At 50.8% G+C, this 19,332-nt stretch overlaps 1 protein-coding gene across 1 annotated transcript in view; it reads right to left on the bottom strand.

Moving 5' to 3' along the window:
• Nucleotides 1–5,790: 5,790 nt before the first annotated feature.
• Nucleotides 5,791–19,332, bottom strand: part of ds (dachsous cadherin-related 1) — an 87,581-nt gene continuing 74,039 nt past the window's right edge. The window contains exons 7-11 of the mRNA XM_018004253.2: nt 15,838–16,999; nt 15,245–15,652; nt 14,793–15,165; nt 11,031–12,331; nt 5,791–10,745 (exon numbers count right to left, since the gene is read on the bottom strand). Coding sequence (XP_017859742.1) covers nt 7,294–10,745; nt 11,031–12,331; nt 14,793–15,165; nt 15,245–15,652; nt 15,838–16,999 — 6,696 coding nt within the window. The 3' untranslated portion in view covers nt 5,791–7,293. The remainder of the gene's footprint in view (nt 10,746–11,030; nt 12,332–14,792; nt 15,166–15,244; nt 15,653–15,837; nt 17,000–19,332) is intronic.

The following is a 19,332-nucleotide window of genomic DNA, read 5'->3' as shown; positions in this document are numbered from 1 at the left end:
GCCGATGGAAGAGAGAAGAGTTGGCAGTCCTCCTCTTGTCTGACTGTGGGCAGAGTGATGTGAGCTTGAGGAAGGTGAGAAAACTCCAGTCACATGCGATAGAGTATGACCAGAGTTACATTGGTTTACAGATTTGGTCTACAGGGTATCTGAAATTTATGTACTTTTCTCTTTGCAGCATTCTTACTTGTTTCTGCTTAATTTTTTGTTTTCTTCTTTTTTTTTTTTTTGGGCTTTTGTTATTTTGGCAGTTGAATTGCGCCTTTCGCCAAACCATTCGGCTCATTTATCTGAAAACTTTTCTTCTTTCATTTCGGTTGCAGTTTTGTGGCCGCACTGTGGTTGGAGGGGGCCAAGAGGGTGAGGTGGCGGGCGGCCGTTGTTGCTTTTTACTTCTCTGTGCTTGTTTGTATATTGTTTGTGTTGTTGTTGTTGCTCTGTTGCGGGCCAAAGTTGCAGCATTTCGAGAATTTGGGTTGCTCCTTTTTGCTGTGGCTGTAGCAATGTGTGTGTGTGTGTGTGTTGGTGTGTGTATGTGTCTGTATGCGCTTGGCATTTTGTTGCTTTGTTTTGTGGGCAACAAAAATATCACACGAGTATAATTGAGTTTGACACAATAAATTGCTCATCGCGGACGAGAGCTGGGCCAAGCCAAAGCTGCAGCAGCACCAGCAGCACGAGATGCCTCCTCCTCCTTTTCGTTGTGGTCGTTGTTGTTGTTATTGTTATCGCTGACCTTTAAAGCCGCTGATTTATAAATTGATTCTGTTTAACTTTGTGGCACAGCGGGTTAGCTCCTTTGGGCTACTTGCATCCTCTCGGCAACCTGGCAACCTGGCCAGCTGCTTGGCTGGCTAAGGCATTGCCTCCCCATCTGCAGCTGACAACTGCTGCCTCATTTCATTTGGCACATTAACACGTTTGTGTATAAATTCCTGGCTTAGCTGTTGGATATCACTTGCTCACGCTCATGCTCTCTGTCTCCCTCTCACTCTCTCTCTCTCTTTCTTGGCCTCTCTTTCTAGCTTTCTTAAGCGCTGCTTTAATGAGTATCCAAAGCGTTTGACATTGACGACGGCACGAATATTTCAATTAACTGACAGCTCACCGAAAATGACTGAACAGCAGCTCGAAGGCTGTTGCTGTTGTTGCTGCTGCTGCTGCTGTTGCTGTTGCTGCAAGCCTCAATTGCAAAACTGAGCGACTGTCGCGACTGTCAGCGCGCGTCAAAGAGCTGCTGTTGTTGCCTGTTGATTTTGTTATTTCCGCTGCGCAATGCGATAAAATGCAAATCTCTTTCGATGCTAAAAGGACAACAATAACAACAACAACAACAGCAACAATAGCAGCAGCAGCAGCAGCAGCAGCGACTGCAGCAACAACAACAATGATCAGTCGAAACAATGGCTGCATGTTGCTGCTGTTGGTGGCACATCAACGTCAGTAGGCAGCATCAGCAAGATCAACTCAATGGAGCTGGGGTAGCCAGGCTAATCTTCATCAGCCGCCGTTTGTAGTTGGCATTGGATATTGCGGTTGGCGCAAAGTGTAAGCCTCACACAAATCCCTAGACACACGCGCAGCAGCTGTGTCAGAGCCAGCGCGGCGAGAGAGGGCCGAGCTGGATTTTGCTGAGAAGTTAGAGAAGAAGATGGTGCAGCTTTATCTGCGCAATAGATGGACATTTGGATAGATTGTTCTTGTTTAGCTTTGACGTTGCTGCGCTGTCTGCCTCGCAACGCCCCGCTCCCCGCGCACCGCGCACCGTTCACCGCTGCCGCCCACAGCTTGAGTGGCTTTATGAGATTCGATCATCGCAGCTCCTTTTGGGCCAGCCAGGCGGTGTGTCATGTCCAAATTGTTGAGCCACAGTAGCTGTTATTGTTGTTGTTGCTTCTGCTGCTATTGTCGTTGTTGTTGCAGCTATGGCAGCTATTATTATATTTTAATGGCCGCCTTTGTGCGGAATTGAGTTTTGGATGGATGGCCGCATCTATTCGCCAGCAACATTGCCATTATATTGCCAACATTGCGCGTGTTTCATTATGCGAACTCCTCGTGTTGTTCTCCTGTCCAGTCTCTAATGGCTCTGCCTCGGCTGTGGCACTGGCATTGGCATTGGCATTGGCATTGGCATTGGAATTGGAATTGATATTGGTTTTGTGCTGCTTCGGGATTTGTTGAAACACAAGCGCGCTCATCTTTGGTGGGGAGCGGCGGCAGTGCGAGTCCACAAACGTATCGGATTACATGCGGCGGCGTCGCATCTTTTCTTTGATGCACAACTGTCTGTAGATGCTCCAGCTTCCCGTCTGTGTGAGCTGGCTAATGTGCGACTGCCGGGTAAGGGGAGCGGGACGGCTTTTGCGCTAGCGGAACCGGAAATGGTCAGTGCCAAACAAAAGACTTAGGCAACGAACTTGCTTCTCATATAAACAGCAAGAAATCTCTTTATTGTGCGGATTGGTTTTATTTGTTGCTGCTGCTGTTGTTGTTGTTGTTGTCATTACTGTTGCTGCTGTTGTTGTTGGTTGTGCAGCGTTTCTTGGGCCAATCATGTCGGCAATTAGCCAAAGCCCCGCCAGTTGTCTGCGTGCTCCACCCCGCGCAGCATCTTTTCGTGGTAGCAATTATTTTCGCATTTGTTGTCCACTTGAATGCTAATGCCAAGGGGTGTGTGTTTGTGTGTGTGTGTGGAGTGGGAAACGAGCTTATTAGTGCGCGCATTGCAATAAATTTTGGACAATAATCAAGCGTGTGCTACAATAAAAACTGCGCATCAACCCAGCCACAACTTCAAAGGATTTGCCAAAGTGTTAAACTGACATGCGAGACGAACAGACGCAGATAGAGATGCAGCCAAGACACTGCAGACTCTGCTGTAAGCCATAATTCTGAATGTGGCCAAGCCGTGAGCTAAGCAAAAGTCCAAGCTGCTGATGGCCGCCGAGGCAGAGGCAGACGCAGTCGATGCCACGTAGACGGTGGACGGCAGCTCTGCTGGACCCGGTCGGTTTAGCGTCAGGGGCAAGGATCGCCCCCATAACTGACACTTGCAATGAAGACATTAGCCGCTAATGGAATTGTTATTAAGCCGCCGTCGCATTCGCATTCGCAGTCGCAGTCGCAGTCGCAAGTCGAGCCTGAGCTTAGGCTTCTGCCTCCAGTTGATGGCGGCTTTAATTTTCTCATCAGCCGATCATTTGAGTTGAAATAAAATTATTATTGTATTTCATTTTGAAGCGCAGTCGTCGCCGCCGGCTATCGTCAGGAATTTGGCAGCATGGCGAGGCAGTGCAGGATGCAGTTTTGAAGGCTTAGCTCTGCTCACTGATTTGCAATGGGCAATCGTAAGCGTCATCGTAATCCCCAACTTAATCGTAAGCGTAATCGCTTTATTGTGCGCTTGATGCATTGACAAATTATAAAGGCATAAGGCATAATCAGGCGAGCTATATCTGCGATGCGACTGATTGCATCTTATCACGCAGCAGCAGCAGCAGCAGCAACGGCAGCGGCAGCGGCAACTCGCAAATCACTTATTTTGCAATCAGCTGGGCGAAATCGCAGGCGCAGGAACAGAGCATAGGCATACCAACTGGTCCTGCTTCAAGTTCCCCAAGACTCCCTTGGCTTGCTGTGAAAACTGCTGACGCAGAGTTGTTTCGACTGCGAGATGCTCTGTTGAGGGTAAATCGAAGATTGAGATAGATGGGAGGTATTCTAATTATATGCATAGTACAATAGTAAAGTACAGCCTGTAGATATTAAATATAAGTCGAATATCTCTAAAACTTTTAGCATGATTCCCTTAAAATCCTCTGAACTCCTCCATAATAATTGTTGAGCTCTATAATCGAACTATATTAAAATAAGTTTAATTTCCCCGCAATATACCCGCTTGCTTTTGCTGAACAGCGCATTGGAGCCCAATGCCACACTGCCTAGAGCCGTGAGTGGGGCATGGCCTGGCATGCGACTGTCAGTGGTGTGGCGTGGTGGCGCTGCCCTGTTTAAAAGCTGTCGATGTCCCGATTTGACAGGCCAAGTGAAAAATGTCCATGCGTCCGTCCGACGCGTAGAACAATGTAAAGGCCCGGCTAGTATGTGTACGTGTACGTGCTTAAGGCCGAGACAGGCCAAACACGGCCAGCCTAGCCGCACAGAGCCATACAACCACTTAAATGGCTTTAAAAATAAACCCAACGGGCCTGTTGCTGTTGATGTTGCTGTTGATGTTGTTGTTGTTGTTGTTGTTGTTGTTGTTGTTGTTGTTGTTGTTGTTGCTGTTGTTGTCTTTGGCCTATAACAAATTAAGGCTTTTCACTTTCCGCCGTCGCGTTGCTGTCTGCCGTACACACCCCAAAAACAAAAGGAATGCTGCGTGTCCCAAAATGAATACCTAGGCGAGAGAGCAACCCATAATCATCATCAGCATTGCTGTTGCTCTTGCAGCTGATCCTCCAGCTAAAGATGCTAGTTTTGCAGTTGTTTGCATTACATGTAATATGAATTGACGCGCAACTAATAATAATAACCCGGTCGGGAGTGGAACGCCATGTGACTATAGCGAAAATAACAAACAAAAGTAAAAAAGAACCAAAAACAAAAGCAAGATCCACTGCAATTGATACCAATAGGTGGAAGGAGCAGCAGCAGCAGGAGCAGCAAATCCAGTCCGAAAGTCGAAACTGGCAAATGGAAATAACTCAACTGGTCAAAAGGAGTGTGCAGCAGAATAATGATAATGACGACAGGGCCTAAGGGGGGAGCTGACATGCGAGGGGGCCAGCGCTGGGAGAGGTGTGTTAGTGGCCAGAAATCAGAAACAAATAAATGAGTTCATGCAACGGCTTTGAAATGAAGACAAAGTGCGACGTCGCTCGGACGGCTGCTGCTCCTGCTGGTGCTCCTCCTGCTGCCCATCCTGCTGCTGTTGCTGCTGCTGCCTTTCAATCCGCTGCTTCCCTTCATCAGGCAGTTGGCCCTTCTTCGCTTCGGCTGCTGCACGTCTAGAATTTGCGGTAACTGCAGCAGTAGCGGCAGCAGCAACTGCTTCAACAAGACGGCCTCCGCCTATCCTCGACTCAGATTGCAAAGCGCGACAACAAGCCGGAGTTTGGAGCAGGCTGGTTGGTGAGTCGGCGGCTGCTGCGTATGTGGCATGCCAGTTCAAGAGTTCAGCTACGTTTCTGCCACCTACAACATGTGCCTGCCCAAGTTGCAGAAGTTTCTATACTCTATTTCAAACTGCAATTTCATATTGATTAAAAACTATTTAAAATATTTTACCTTAAGTTGCCAAATGATGAAGCGATTAATTCCATGAGCCCTTTTTGATATACAAGGCATGATCCCATCCATCTGATATATGTGGAGTGCTCGCAGCGAAAATAAATAACTACACAGTTCATACCCACGATTAAGATTAAGATTGCGATCAAGATTGAGATGGAGTTGGAGATGGAGATAGCTTATCGGCTTGCCAAGGGCTGCCTTTATGTGTAACACATTGCGTGACATAATTATAATACCCACTGTAAGGGCATGCAAGCAAAACAACTGCAAAAATAATAATAATGAAGGCGTTCTGCCGGCAATCCATTTCCAGCTCCTCGTCGATGTCTGTAAATTTGCAGTCCTTGTGGTTGCTGCCTGGTGGTTGCTAGCTGGTGGTGGTGCTGCTTGGTGGCTGACCGCCCGGGGCTGTCGAAACGTTAATGGAAATTAATCACAAACACAACAGCAATTTGTAACACGCTGAATGCGGCAAGAAGAACTCAACTGGTATTTTAGTATATTTCATATTTATTTTTGATTGTTTCTTTCGCTATTACAATCTAAGGCTTAAGCATAATGCTCTAGATCTAGAATGGAATACAGAATATATACGCATATACATATATTATTTATATATCGATTTTTACAGCTTTGCTAGATCGTAGAGAGAGAATTAAACAATTAGCATCACACATAAAGTGAAAAATTTCTAAGAAACTACAACTTAAGGGCTAAATATCTAAAGGCATATATCGTTATATCGTTAATCGTACGTGTATATCGTAGATGGTATATGTGTGCATATATCGTGCTAAGTATGGAAAAACATTTACAAGGGCTCTCCAATGATTACTAAAAACAACTTTTTACAATTCTCCCTCTCCCGCCCACTCCTCCTACTCCTCCTCAGCCTCCTGCCTTCCCTTGGCACTCGGCTCTTTCTCTTCATTTCTCAGTATCGCAGGTTGATTATTCTCTGTATTTTGATAATGCGATATCATGGTGTGGGGGAATCAGAATGGGAATAGGGATACGTAAGGGAATGGGAATGGGAATGGAGGCAGACATGCGAGCGTTCTTCTCATTTTTTTTTTTTGCTATATTCTTCTTCTTGTTCGATTCTAAATGGTAATGTTTAATGGTGAAGTGCACTTGGTTCGTTTAGTCGCGTTTCCTTTCGTTCGCGCTTCGTAGCGAAGAAAAAACTAGTTTAGTTCTATGCTTAACTCTACATCGTTTACGTACTACTCGTTACGTACTACGTTAGGCTCTACGTTTTATGTCTGCCTTATTATTATTTTCTTTATTTATCTTCTTCTCCTTACTTTTCTGTTTAGCTTTTAAGAAATGCTTACAACTTATGGCTGGCTTGGTTTTTTTGTTTTTTTTTGTCTGTTCGGCCCGTTGGCGCTTCGAGGCGGCCAACCAAGCATATTTATCAGAGAGTCTTTGTTGGCTTTGTGGTCGTGTTACTACTACAATCGTACATATACTATATATACATTACATACAACAGCTATGCGTGCCGGTGTGTATAAGTGTGTGTGTGTCTTGGTGTTGGTGTTGGTATGTTGATGTGCCTAATGAGTTCCCAGCAACACTCGTCAATGGAATGCGATACGTAATGAATGCATCATGACTTATGGAAATTAATTTAATACAAACTTAATTAACAACAAAGCAAGCGAATATTAAATAATTGAAGTGATATAATAAGTTATGATTAAATAATTTCTTTTGAACAACTTTTTGGAAACTAACTTCATAAGGATTCATGGAAATCTCTGAAAAGTGTTGCCTGGACCTTTGTATTTACTTGATAATGCATATGTGTGTAAGTGTGTGTGTGGGTGTATTTCTTATGTGTTGTGGTGCAATTAATACTATGCATGTGCAGCTGCGCTCTATACGAATCCAAGTCTCTGGCACTAACTAGAACTAAGTACGCTAAGTGGGTTAACTCTAATGTTTGATCACACAGATTTGGGGGGAATTGCGGGTTCAGTTCACGGTTCACATTCGCGTGCCCACATTGGCGCGCTGGCTGGGCTGGGGGGCGTGGCGTGGCAGAGAGACGTGCGACATGTGAGTGGGCGGCCCGCCCAGGGGCGAAATCGATGGCGAACGCGTTGCCAGCGGCGAGAGCGAAGGCGAAAACGATGGCGACATGGCCGAGGAGGTGCTGAAGCCGCCGCTGGCCTCGTGGCCGATGGGCGAACGTGGCAGACCGGACATGCTGAGGTGGGGCGGCAGGCGTAGGCCACCCGCATTGCCCAGCACGGGGAGATTGATGGTGCGCGGTGCCACGTTGGTCAGCAGCGGTGGTGGAATGTGTGCGGGTGGTGCCTTCAGCACCACACTGCCAGCGCCCGAGGAGTGCGAGGAGTGGGCCAGGGACTGTTTGCTCTTCGCGCTGGACGAGGCGCCGCTGCCACTGTGACCGCTGTGCTCCGACATCGTGTCGTCCTTCAGTCTGGCTATCTCGGAGAAGACGTGCGCCAGCGGCTGGTACTGCGGTCCCCAGTCGAGCAGGTAGTCCCAGTTATAGCTGCCCGTCAGCTCCTCCTCGCTGTGCACAATGGAGCTGAGCGAGCCGCCCACATTGCTGCCGCCAACGACGACGGGCACCGGCACCGGCACTGGCACCTCGCCATAGCTGGCCATCACGCCGTGCCCGTGGCCGTGGCCCACGGTGCCGATGCTGCCCGCCGTGGTGGCCGCGTCGTCCGCACTGCTACCCCGCTCCGAGCCAGCGCCGGCCACGTCGTTCAGCTTGGCGTAGATCAGATTTGTGATGTCCGAGCGCGCCGTTTCGTCCGCATCGAACATATGCAGCGTGGGCATGGGCATGGCCATGGGCATGGGATGGCTGGAGCCGGCCATGCTAGAGGCGGCGCCGGTGCCACCGCCGCTGGGATCGTGGTCCACGATGCCCAGGCGGGCGAGGTACTCCTGCGTGTTCTGCACCGAGATGTCCGAAATGCGGCCATCGTCGCTGCCGGCGCCGGCGCCAGCACGGTGGCTCAATGGTCCCTCGTTGATCATGCGTATCTCCTCATCCTCGCCATCATCTTCCGCCGAGCCGCGGCCACTCGAGCCCGACTGCTCGGAGCCGGAGAGCTCGGATGTGGTTGCTGCGCCCGAGCTGCCCGCATGCGGCCCGAACGGTGGAATCTCATCATATTTGGGCGGTGCAAACTGGCCGGAGGCCACAGCACCACTGCCGCCACCCGCTGCCGTCATGCCGCCGCGTATGGGCATGGTGTCGAAGGCACTGGGATCCACGTAGCTGTTGGAGTTGCCGACGCCCACCGTTTCGCTGCTCAGATGCGGCTTGACGGCGTTGCGCGGCCGTCGGCTGCGCATGTGGATGAAGAGGAAGATGCCCGCGGCGGCGCAGAGGACGAGCAGGAGCGTGACTAGCACACCGACAATCCAATCGCTGGGTGAGCCGCCAGAGCCACTGGCACCGCCACCGGCCGCGCCGCCACCCGCCGCACCACCGGCAATGCCGATGGAAGCGAGGTTCGTGTTGGGATGTGCCAGCGGATCCAGCGCAATCTCCACGACGGTCATGTTCGTCAGCGAGTTGTGGCGGCCCGACGAGGCCGAGATCACCAGGCTGATATCGCGGCCGTCGTCGATGAGGCTGTCGTCTAGCTTCCTTTTGATCAGCACCGCGCCGCTGCTGCGATTCACCTTGAAGTGGCTGTGTGGTGCGCTTAATTGGTAAACCACACGTCCGTCCGCACCGCTATCGGCATCTGTGGCCGTCACCTGCCCGACGACAAAGCCCAGCGGCAGCGCTGTCGACGCTGGCAGCGCGAACCGATATGTGCGCTCCGTGAACTGTGGCGTGAACTCGTCCCGCGACTCAATCTCAACGCGCACCGCCACCCGAGCGCTCCGTCCGCCCATGTCGCTGGCCCGCAGCTGCAGATTGTAGCGCTGCCGCTGCTCGTAGTCGAACACTGCGCCCGAGCTGACAATGCCCGTGGCGGCGTCCACGCGGAACAGACGCCACGAGCTGTCATCGCCAGGTGCCGCCACCAGGCTATAGTTCAGCTGGCCAAAGGCGCCGCGATCCAGATCGCTGGCATGGGCCCGAAACACGGAGCTGCCCAGCGGCTCGTTCTCGGCCAGCGAGTGAACGTATTCGGCCAGCGGAAACTGCGGCGCATTGTCGTTCTCGTCGTGCAGCGACAGGTGGAAGCTCTGCAGGCTGCAGAGTGGCCGCGGCTGGTGGCTGTCGCAGGCGCGTATGATCAGCTCATAGCTCGTTGCGCCGCTATCGTAGTCCAGGCGATTGTTGACGAAGAGCACGCCGCTGACCAGGTCAATGGTGAACATGTGCTCGTCGTTGCCGGAACTGATGTCGTAGACCACCTCGGAGTTGGGCGTGTTCTCCTGGTCGGCGTCCAGAGCGAGCAGCTGGGCAATCGAATAGCGCAGCGGCGCCAGCTCGCTGATCTCTGCCTCGTACTTGGCGCTGGGATCGAAGATGGGCGCATTGTCGTTGGCGTCCAGCACGCTGACAAAGACTGTAATGCCGCTGCTCGAATTGGAGCTGGAACTGGAACCGGAACTGGCCACTGTATTACCGTTGCCTTGTCCTTGGCTGAGCTGCAGCTGCAGCTGCAGCTTGTAGAGATCGTTGCGCTCACGGTCCAGCAGCTTGACCAGCACAAGCGCCTTGTTGGGCAGCAGCTCGAAGGCGGCTTCCTCGTTGCCCGCGACTATGGCCAATGCCTGATCCTTGACATCCTGTCCGAGCTGCAGCACTACTGAGCCGAGCGGCGCCGCCTCGCTGATCTGTGCGCGATATTGGGTCTGCAGGAATTGCGTGCGACCCGCACCGCTGTCATCCGGCTGCACGCGCAGCAGCGTGGCACCACTCAGCTGCGGCTTGCCCGCATCCCGCGCCACAATGCCCACAAAGTAGTCCCCGCTGCTGGACACAGCGGCAGGCAGGTGGCTCATATTGACCGAGACCACGCCCGTTGTGGCATGCACGCTGAACCCGGCCACTGGGGGCTCGATGTGGTAGCTAATCCTTGAGTTGCGACCCTCGGCATCCGCATCTGTGGCATTCACCGTGACCAGCTCCACGTCCATGGAGGAGCTTTCCAGCAGCTCCGTTGCTGCCGGCAACAGCGCAAAGTAGGCGGGCGGCTTCTGTGCCACAAATCTGGGCGCATTGTCATTCTCATCTGCCACTCTAACGGTGAGTGTGGTGCGCGCCTCGTGCGCCGCATCAGACGCTATTATCTCCAATTGGTACTCCTGCTGCAGCTCGTAGTCCAGGCGACGCTTCAGCACCAGCTTCCCGCTGTAGCGATCTATGCTGAAGTGCATCAGATTGTCCCTCTCTACAGGTGAATCGCTGCCCAGCCGGTAGGTCAGCGAGGGATAGGTGTCCACATCGTTGGCCGAGAGTGAGGCTATAACAGCACCCAGCTCGGTGGCTGCAAAGAGACAGAAAAAGAGAGAGGGAGGGAGAAAGAGAGAGAGTGGGAAGGAGAGAGAAAGTGTAAAGCGGGAAGAAAATAAAGATTATTTTATATACTATATTTTATATTATACATTTCATATGTTATATTTTATATTTTATATTTTATATTTTATATTTTATATTTTATATTTTATATTTTATATTTTATATTTTATATTTTATATTTTATATTTTATATTTTATATTTTATATTTTATATTTTAAATTTCATATTTTATATTTAGACCTTTCCACTTACCCTCACTGACGCTGATCACATTGTTGGGCGGAAACGTGGGCTGGTTGTCGTTGACGTCCACGATGTGCACGCGTATCGTTGAGGTGCCCGTCATCTGGGGCACACCCTCATCGGTGGCGATTATCTTGAGGCTGTAGACGTCGCGGATTTCGCGGTCGAGCACAATATTCGTTCGCACAATGCCGCTGAAGGCGGGCTCGATGACGAACGCGTTGTCGTGGTTGCCGTCCACTATGTGGTATCGGAGGCGTGCATTGGCGCCCTCGTCCGCATCGAAGGCCTGCACCTGGGCGACGAAGGTGCCTTTGCTGTTACCCTCCCAGGCGGTGGCCACGAACTGACGCTGCGAGAACTGCGGACTGTTGTCATTCTCATCCTCCAGCTCGACCACCAGCTCCGCGTAGCTGGACAGGAATGGTGGCTCGGTGGTGCGTGCCACCACCACAAGGCGCAGCTCGTGCGGCTGAGTTGTGGCCAGGGCAAACGAAGAGCTGGTCAAGGCGCGTTGACTCCTTGAGCTATTCGTGCTATCCTGCTGCTCGGCCTGCTCCATCTCTGCCTGCCCCTGCTCGTAGTGCATGGCACGGCCGCGACCGAGCGGCGCCAAAGTTGGCGTGGCAAAGCGATCATAGTCCAGCAGTTGGGGATTCGCCACACGTATTTCACCTGTAGCCGAATCCAGCGCGAAGATACCATCATCATTGCCAGCGCCAAAGTAGAAGTTCAGCTTCTGCCGGCGGCCATCGCTGCGCACGGCGGCCACGTGGAGCAGCTTAGTGCCCATAGGGGAGTTCTCGCGCAGCTTCGTTCGATAGGTTTCGTTCTGGAAGTGCAGCACGGGCACTCCGGGGCTGGGCTCGCCCACGAGCAGCTCGATCAGGCCGACGCTGCTCTGCGGGGGATTTCCCTTGTCCCGCGCAATAATCTCCAGCTGCAACAAATTGCCCGTCTCGCTGGCCAGGCTCTGGGTGGCACTCAGGGCGCCCGTGTTGGGATTAATGCGAAATTTGCTCCGCATGGCAGCTGCAGTCAGCTTGCTGTCCGCCTTCAGGGCATAGAGCACATCCCCATTGGCGCCCTGGTCGGCGTCGTGCGCCTGCACCTTGAGCAGCGTCTGCCCTGGCTGAATGAGCGCCGGCACCTGCCCCGTGTAGGGATAACGCTCAAAGACGGGCTTGTTGTCGTTGACGTCCAGCACATTGATCTGCACGGCAACACTGCTGGAGCGCACCTCGTACCGTCCACAGTCGGTGGCCAATACCATGAAGCTGTAGCTGGCCTGCAGCTCGCGATCCAGTTTGCTGTGGAGGAGCATAGAGAAATGCAGTCAATTAGTATGCGGGGCGTCGAAAGGAATTCATAGCTGGAAGTCCGATGGATCCCTGATTAGGCTTTATGCTTGGCCGAGAGTAAAAACAATCGAATGGGCATCATCTCTAGCGACACTAATTAGTCGCCCGCTGCTATGCCCCAGCATAATCCCAGCCACAATTAGCATCACGAAATGATGTGGAATTAATCCAGTATCACGACTAACAGAGGGACGTAGGAAGGGGGAAGGGGGAGGGGGAGGGCTGGGCGCTTGCCAGGTAATTAAGTCATTTGCTTGCCAGCAAATATTGCTGTTGAAATGATCCACTCGTGTTGCAGCTAATCTGACTGCACACGGCACACAGCACACAGCACACTGAGCAGAGCACGATGCAGGCCCCACTCGAGTGGCATTCCGGTATGTGGTATCTGCCACAAATAATAAACCAAAATGATTAAAATCCTAGCCATAGTCAAAGGGTTGAGCAAGTCTCGCAGCTCTCGCCGCTCGACTGCGATTGCATGTCGTCCAATAAAACGAATTTAGCAAATTACGAGCTCATCCAGTTTCAGCTGCAGCCAAGCAATTCTCTAGCTCCATGTTGCTGTTGAGCCTCATTATACACTAACTAGTAAGGCATTTATATTTTATCACTAAAAATGCCGCGATGAGCTGCTGATTTACTGTTTTCTTTTTTCATTGAAAATGGTTAAATGATTTGACTTTTTGGCTAACACAAGTTACTGATATATTTTCAACATAATATTAAATTAATTTCATTATTAAATATGCCATTCTGCCTAAACTCTGTTAGGGTATTCAGAGTACATCTATGCTCGGTTCTCTTTTGCTTTCGGATTTTATGAATTGAATCAGTCAAAGTGAAGAAACTGGCTGCAGAAACATTCCGCTTGCCGTCGCAGTTTGTTGTTGTCTATTCAAAAACAACAGCAACAACAACCACAGCAATGCCTGCCAAGGGTCAGTCAACAGTTTTGTTGTTGTTGTTGTTGTCATTGTCGGCTGCGCTTGCTGATCATCAGACAGGCGAAGCAACAAGCGAGAGCCTCAGCAACTGCGCCTAGTCTTGTCCGGTCAGTCAGTTCGTCAGAGTCTCCACAAAAAAGTAGCTAGCAACAACAACAACAACAACGACAACAACAGCAACAGACTGGACAAGCGGCAGCCACATTTTTGCTGTTGTATTTTTTTATTTTTTAGCTGTGCTGCTCCAATCCTGACTTTATTTAGCCCAAGCAGCGCGAGTCCAATTCCAAGTCCAAGTCCAAGAGCGCGACCGCGAAAGCGATCCAAGACTAACAACAACGTCACGAAATGTCTGTCCAGGCTGCACGTCTGTCCATCTGTCTTACCGTCTGTCTGTCCGCGCTGTCCACTCTTGACTGTCGCTCTACAATTCTTCTACCTCGCCATGTGGTGCTGCTCTCAGTTCTCATCGTTGTTTTCCGACTTTTGGTTCGCTTTGGCTGGGTTGCCTGTATTTTTTTTTTCCTGAATTTTTTTTCCTTCAGAGTTTCTGTTGTTGGTTGGGCTTGCTGGTTGGCGGGGTTTTTCGTTTTTATTGTTTGCCGACAATCAGCGCAAGATAAAAATTGGTACATGACAGCGGATCGCGTTTGTATAAATGGCAAACACTGACGCTACTGTCAACTCAAGTGCTCCCAGTGCTAAAAGGCTAAAGCTAAACCCAAATCTAGAAAGGCATCGGGGGCAATGCATCAAAGCGAACAGAAGAGCTTCGAATTGAATCGAGTAGGATCTGGCTGCACTTCAGGCCGGAACTGAGCGCTAGTAACGCAATTGTAGCACCCCGACTCGACCCGTCTCTCTCTCTCTCTCTCTCACACACACACACACACACTCTCTCTGGGCATCAGACGGAACAAGCAATTGTTGTCATCATTGATTGTCAATAAGCATAAATTTGCACCAGAGGGGGCCCTCAAGTACAGAGAGCAGCGAGACCAGCTCCAGGTCCGACCTTATAAGCCAGCCAGCTCTGCGAAGTAGCAAAAAAGTAGAGCCAATCCTTTTTCTGCGTACACACACACACACACACTTATATATGCAGCTACAAGGCCCAATGCTATTTATAGCTGCTGCGGAGGGTTTTACCGGATTTTCGTTGCGTAGGATGTTGTCTACTTGTCGTAGTCGTAGTCGTAGTCGTAGTTGGGGATTCGCAATCGCAGTCGCATTAGTTCGCCTTGTTATTGAGGAAATTAAGTATTTCAATGTTTCACTGGCATTGTCCTTGCGCCGAGATCTAGCTAGCAGATAAGATGTTGCACTGCATTGACCCAAGACAAATATCCCCTTAGCTAAAGTCTAAAGCCTCAATTCGATGTGGCGCTACCTAGTCTGAGGCGGACTTTACCTCGGCATTTTGTTAGGGTAATCTGTATATCTTTCGGCATTTGTAGACTTACCCGACAGTGGTGATGAGTCCGCTGGTTCCGTCGATAGCAAACTGCCATTGCGTCTCATTGGCCAGGGAGTAAACCAACTTGGAGTTCACACCCAGGTCGGCATCGCGGGCATTGATGCGCAGCACGCTGCTGCCGATGGCCGCATTCTCCGGCACACTGGCCACGTATTTGGGCTGGTCGAAGCGCGGCTCATTGTCATTCTGATCTTCCACGAAGACGCTGATGTTGCAATGACCCTGATGGGTGATGGGCTGGCCGCGATCCGAGGCCTGCAGCTGCAGCGTGTACCGAGCGTGCTGCTCCCGATCCAAGGGCCGTGCGCTCAGCTCGCCTGTCCGCGCATCAATGCTGAACTTATTGCCCAGATTGCCGCCTGTCGTAGAAAGAAATCGGAAGGAGAATAGCTCGAATTAGAGTCGAGTTCATTCCGAAATTTATTAGGATATACGCACCAATAATGCTGTACACGATCTCTGCATTGGCGCCTTCGTCCAGGTCGCTGGCGACCACCGTGTGAATGACGGACGATTCGCTGTTCTCCGGAACGGAGAGCCCGTAGCAGGAGCCCGGCCGGAACTCCGGTGCATTGTCATTGATGTCGCCAATGCTGATGATGAGTGTGGCCACGTCAAAGTGCTGGCCCGTTGCCGGCTCCGCGCTGCTCTCCGAGGAGCGTTGTTTGCGTATGGCAGAGGTGGGCGTGGCACTCATGCGATTGGCATCACGCACGTAAATGGGCAACGTGTAACGGGACTGCGTCTCACGATCGAATTGGCCACGCGTCGTCACAATGCCGCGCTGCCAGTCCACATGGAAATGGTTGTCCGCTACACCATTGGGTATTTCATAACTGAGATTCGCTGTTGTGGATGGGAGATTGGATTTCAGTGGGACATTAGTGAAAGCAAAATTAGAGGTGTAAAGTCAAAGTGCGACTGATCTGAAGTCCTAATCGTTAATGAGTGATGAATCAGTTTTCCTTCCACAATTTAATAATTAGTTAATACTTATTCCATAGCATATTTAATTCTACAAGTCTGCTTACCACTGTCGGCTCCATGAAAGGCTTTGGCGGCTACCTGCAGCACGAAGCTGCCGCTGGGCACATTCTCCAGGATGGTCGCCTCGTAAACGGCCTGCAGAAATCGGGGCGGATTGCTGTGGCTGCCCTGCACCAGCAGCTGAAGGCTGAGCGTCGTGTGCTGTGGTGAGGGAGCGCCATGGTCGCTGGCACGGATGGTCAGTGTGAATCGGCCAGTCTTGTCCAGCTGCTCGGAGGCAGGTGGCAGCGTCTTGGCCAGCTCAATGATGCCCGACTGGGGCTTGATGCGAAAGCGTCCCTCGCCGTTGCCGCTGACAATGTCGTAGCTGATGCGCCCGTTCTCGCCAGCATCCCGATCCACGGCCACAATATGCGTGACCATTTCGCCAATGCGTGTGGCATCGCTCACATACACTGTGGCAGCACCACCTGCACCACCTGCACCACTGGCACCACTGGTGCTGGGCACCACAAACTGCGGCGCATTGTCGTTGGCATCCAGGATGCGCAGGCGCACCGTGACCGAGGTCTGCAGTCGTTCCGTAACATTGGAGGACTGATCCAGTGCCTGCACAATGAGCAAATACTCCTGCAGCGACTCATAGTCCAGTGGCGCCTGCAGGCTCAACGAGCCCGTCAACGAGTCCAGCGCGAACAGCGGCGTCGCCCTCTCCAGGCTCTCGTTCAGCTGGGGCGAGTAGCGCAGCAGGCGGTACTGCAGCTCCCCGTTGGTGCCGGAGTCCGCGTCGGTGGCCGTGAAGTTGTGTATGATGGCGCCCACGGGCAGTGATTCGCTCACCTGCAGCTCGATCGGATCGAGCGGCCAGCGGGGCGCATTGTCATTGACATCGGCCACCTCGATCTTGACGGTGATCGCGCTGCTCTGCGGATTGTTGCTAGCCGAGGTGTCCAGAGCGCGTATCTCTAGCCGGAACTCCGTCTGTAGCTCGCGGTCCAGCTGGCGGGCCACCACCAGATTGCCCGTGTTCCTGTCTATGTCGAAGGCACCCTCGATCAGGTCCTTGGTCAGCGGGTTCAAGGTGTATGTGACGCACAGTGGATCGTTCAGCTCATCCAGGCTGTTGCTGCTAACTGGCGGCAGCTCCGCGCGCTCATTGGGGCTAATCGAGCCCACGACATGGCCCACGGTCGCATCCTCGCGTACCTGCGGGAAAAAAATCGAAAGAAAAGAATAAATAAGGAGTAAATAAATGCGGCAAAGGCAATTATAGATTATTTGCTGTTTGGGGCATTAAGAGAGTGGGCAAGGGAGGGCGCGAGCGGAGGACGCTCTACTTGACTGCGACGCGGTGCCTGGCCTGGCCTGGCCTGGTCTCGTCTGGTCTGGTCTGGGCCGGGGTATCTTAATCTCAACAACAGTGTTGAAAATCCAATCTTAAAGCAATAATTCATACTTCAAGATTACGAAGGCAGCAAACATTTAAAAATTTCATTCCCCCAAAAACAACGCTCGATGTCGATTGCTGCTGCTGCTGCTGCTGCTTCTCAGGCCAAACGCTTTGTTGGACAGAGCGGATAGAGGGGGGACGGTGCTACGAAACCACCAAGTGCCTGGCTTTGGCCATGGCCAAGGCATTGGCAATGGCATTAAAAAGAAATTATGCATTCCGACCAAGTTGGCGGCCCCGAAAATCACTGAAGAAAAATGTGAGCCGAATTGCAGGTTGACGGCCAGCGAGGGGCAGGGGGGATGTGTGGTGGTATGCTATATGTTGTGTGTCTGTGTTTGTGTGGTGGTGCAGCAGCAACTCCTCGCATATAAGAATTTAATATGCAAAACCGCAAAAACCGTTTCGCAGCATAAAAACAAAAAAGGTTTTGCGTTGTTTGCCTCCTCGGCAGGGCTCAGCTCGCAGTGTATGTGTGTGTATGTGTGTGCATCTTCTTCTTTTTTTTCATAATATACATTGAAAATATTGTTTGGGTCGCCAAAATGGAGACACAAAAATGACAGTCACGAGATTTATGCCGCAGCCAAGATTACGCAGGAAGAAGGTCTGTCGACTGCTGCTGACTGTGGTGCTGGTGGTGCGGCTGCCACTGCCACTGCTGCTGCTGCTGCTGCTGCTGATTTTAGTGGTGCTCTTTGGTTTGGCTAACGACTACTGCTATGACTGCGGCTGACCACCAAATTATGCAAGGCAATATTGCTGCAAAAATGGACACTGCCAAAATGGCGCATGATTTGTTGTGTACTTTTATAGCTGACTGTAGGCCAAGCATGAGAGCGAGTCGTGGTGCTGCTGGCTGTGGTTGTGGTGGTGGTGGTGCAGCAACATGCAGGGTGGCTGAAATTGCTTAATTACAAAGATGCATATTATATGCTGACTGCAGCGAGCTCAAACCAGAGCTCGATTTGTTTGTGAGCCGCCAAACAGGCCAACAGCCCAAGCCAATCAGGCTGTTCCCACTCCTGCAGCTCTTCCGCCAGCTTTTTAACTGCCTGGTCAACGCCAACGCATAAGAACAAAGCGAGAAGAATGCAGATGCAGTTGAGGACAAAGCACGGAATCAAAGGCAACCGCCAACGAAACGCAACGAAATGTGTCAATTTTAATTGTTGCCGAAGCGGATTTAAAAGGCGAACCGCGGCCGGACGCACAGGGTCAGCTGACTGACAGACCACAGACAGAGTGAGAGCTAGAGCGAGAGCGGGATATCTGTATGGTTACTTAGCAAGAGGGAGATAGAGTGAGACAGAGAGAGGCGAGAGGCAATTAAATGCATGTCAAAGCGTCGCAGCCATCAGACTCGGCTTTTCGTCCTCGTCCAGCAGAGTGTCGGAAATGCGGCAACAGCAACTGGATGAAGGATGAAGCAAACATGCGCAGGCGGCTCTGAGGGTCTCTGGCAATGGGAATGGGAATGGGAATGGTTGGTGCTGGATTGCAGATAGGCATGTGTATGCAATAATGTGCAGGGTATGCAAAACATGTGCGAATCGAACGTGATAAAAATGTTAAGAGTCGCATCGTTTTTAACTGCTACAGTAAAATGCCGAAATCTAAACAGCGCGAAGAAACAAGAAAACACTAAAGTTTAGAGGCAGAGCGAGAGCGGGAGAGAGAGAGAGAGGGAGAAAGAGAGAGAGAATCAACGAATGATGAATACACTTGCAGTTAAGAGGGCTCTAAAACAGAATTTCAAAGGGCACAAAAGCGCTGAAAATTTTAAGCTAAATATTCAAATACAAAATTTACACCCATTAATTAATGTGAATTCCCAACATAATATACATAATAAAAAGTTTCTAATGGATATGTCTTCGAACTGATATTCCTTTTGGTGGTAAATGCTATTTAAACATAAGTTGGGCAAATCAAATTACTATAGATGATATACATACTATATAACTTTGTTCCATTCCACAAAACATCTACGTCAAATACTATATATGAAACTTGACTAGATCGAATTAAAGAATATATTCGCAGCATAGGTTTCTTTTTTTTTTTTTTCATTAAAGTTTTTTCCTAT

The sequence above is a fragment of the Drosophila arizonae genome, chromosome 3, assembly GCF_054131065.1.
Source record: "Drosophila arizonae isolate 15081-1271.41 chromosome 3, UAZ_ARI_1.0, whole genome shotgun sequence".
NCBI lineage: Eukaryota > Metazoa > Arthropoda > Insecta > Diptera > Drosophilidae > Drosophila > Drosophila arizonae.
Note: the sequence above shows the minus strand (reverse complement) of the source record. Positions and strands in the feature narration are given on the sequence as shown.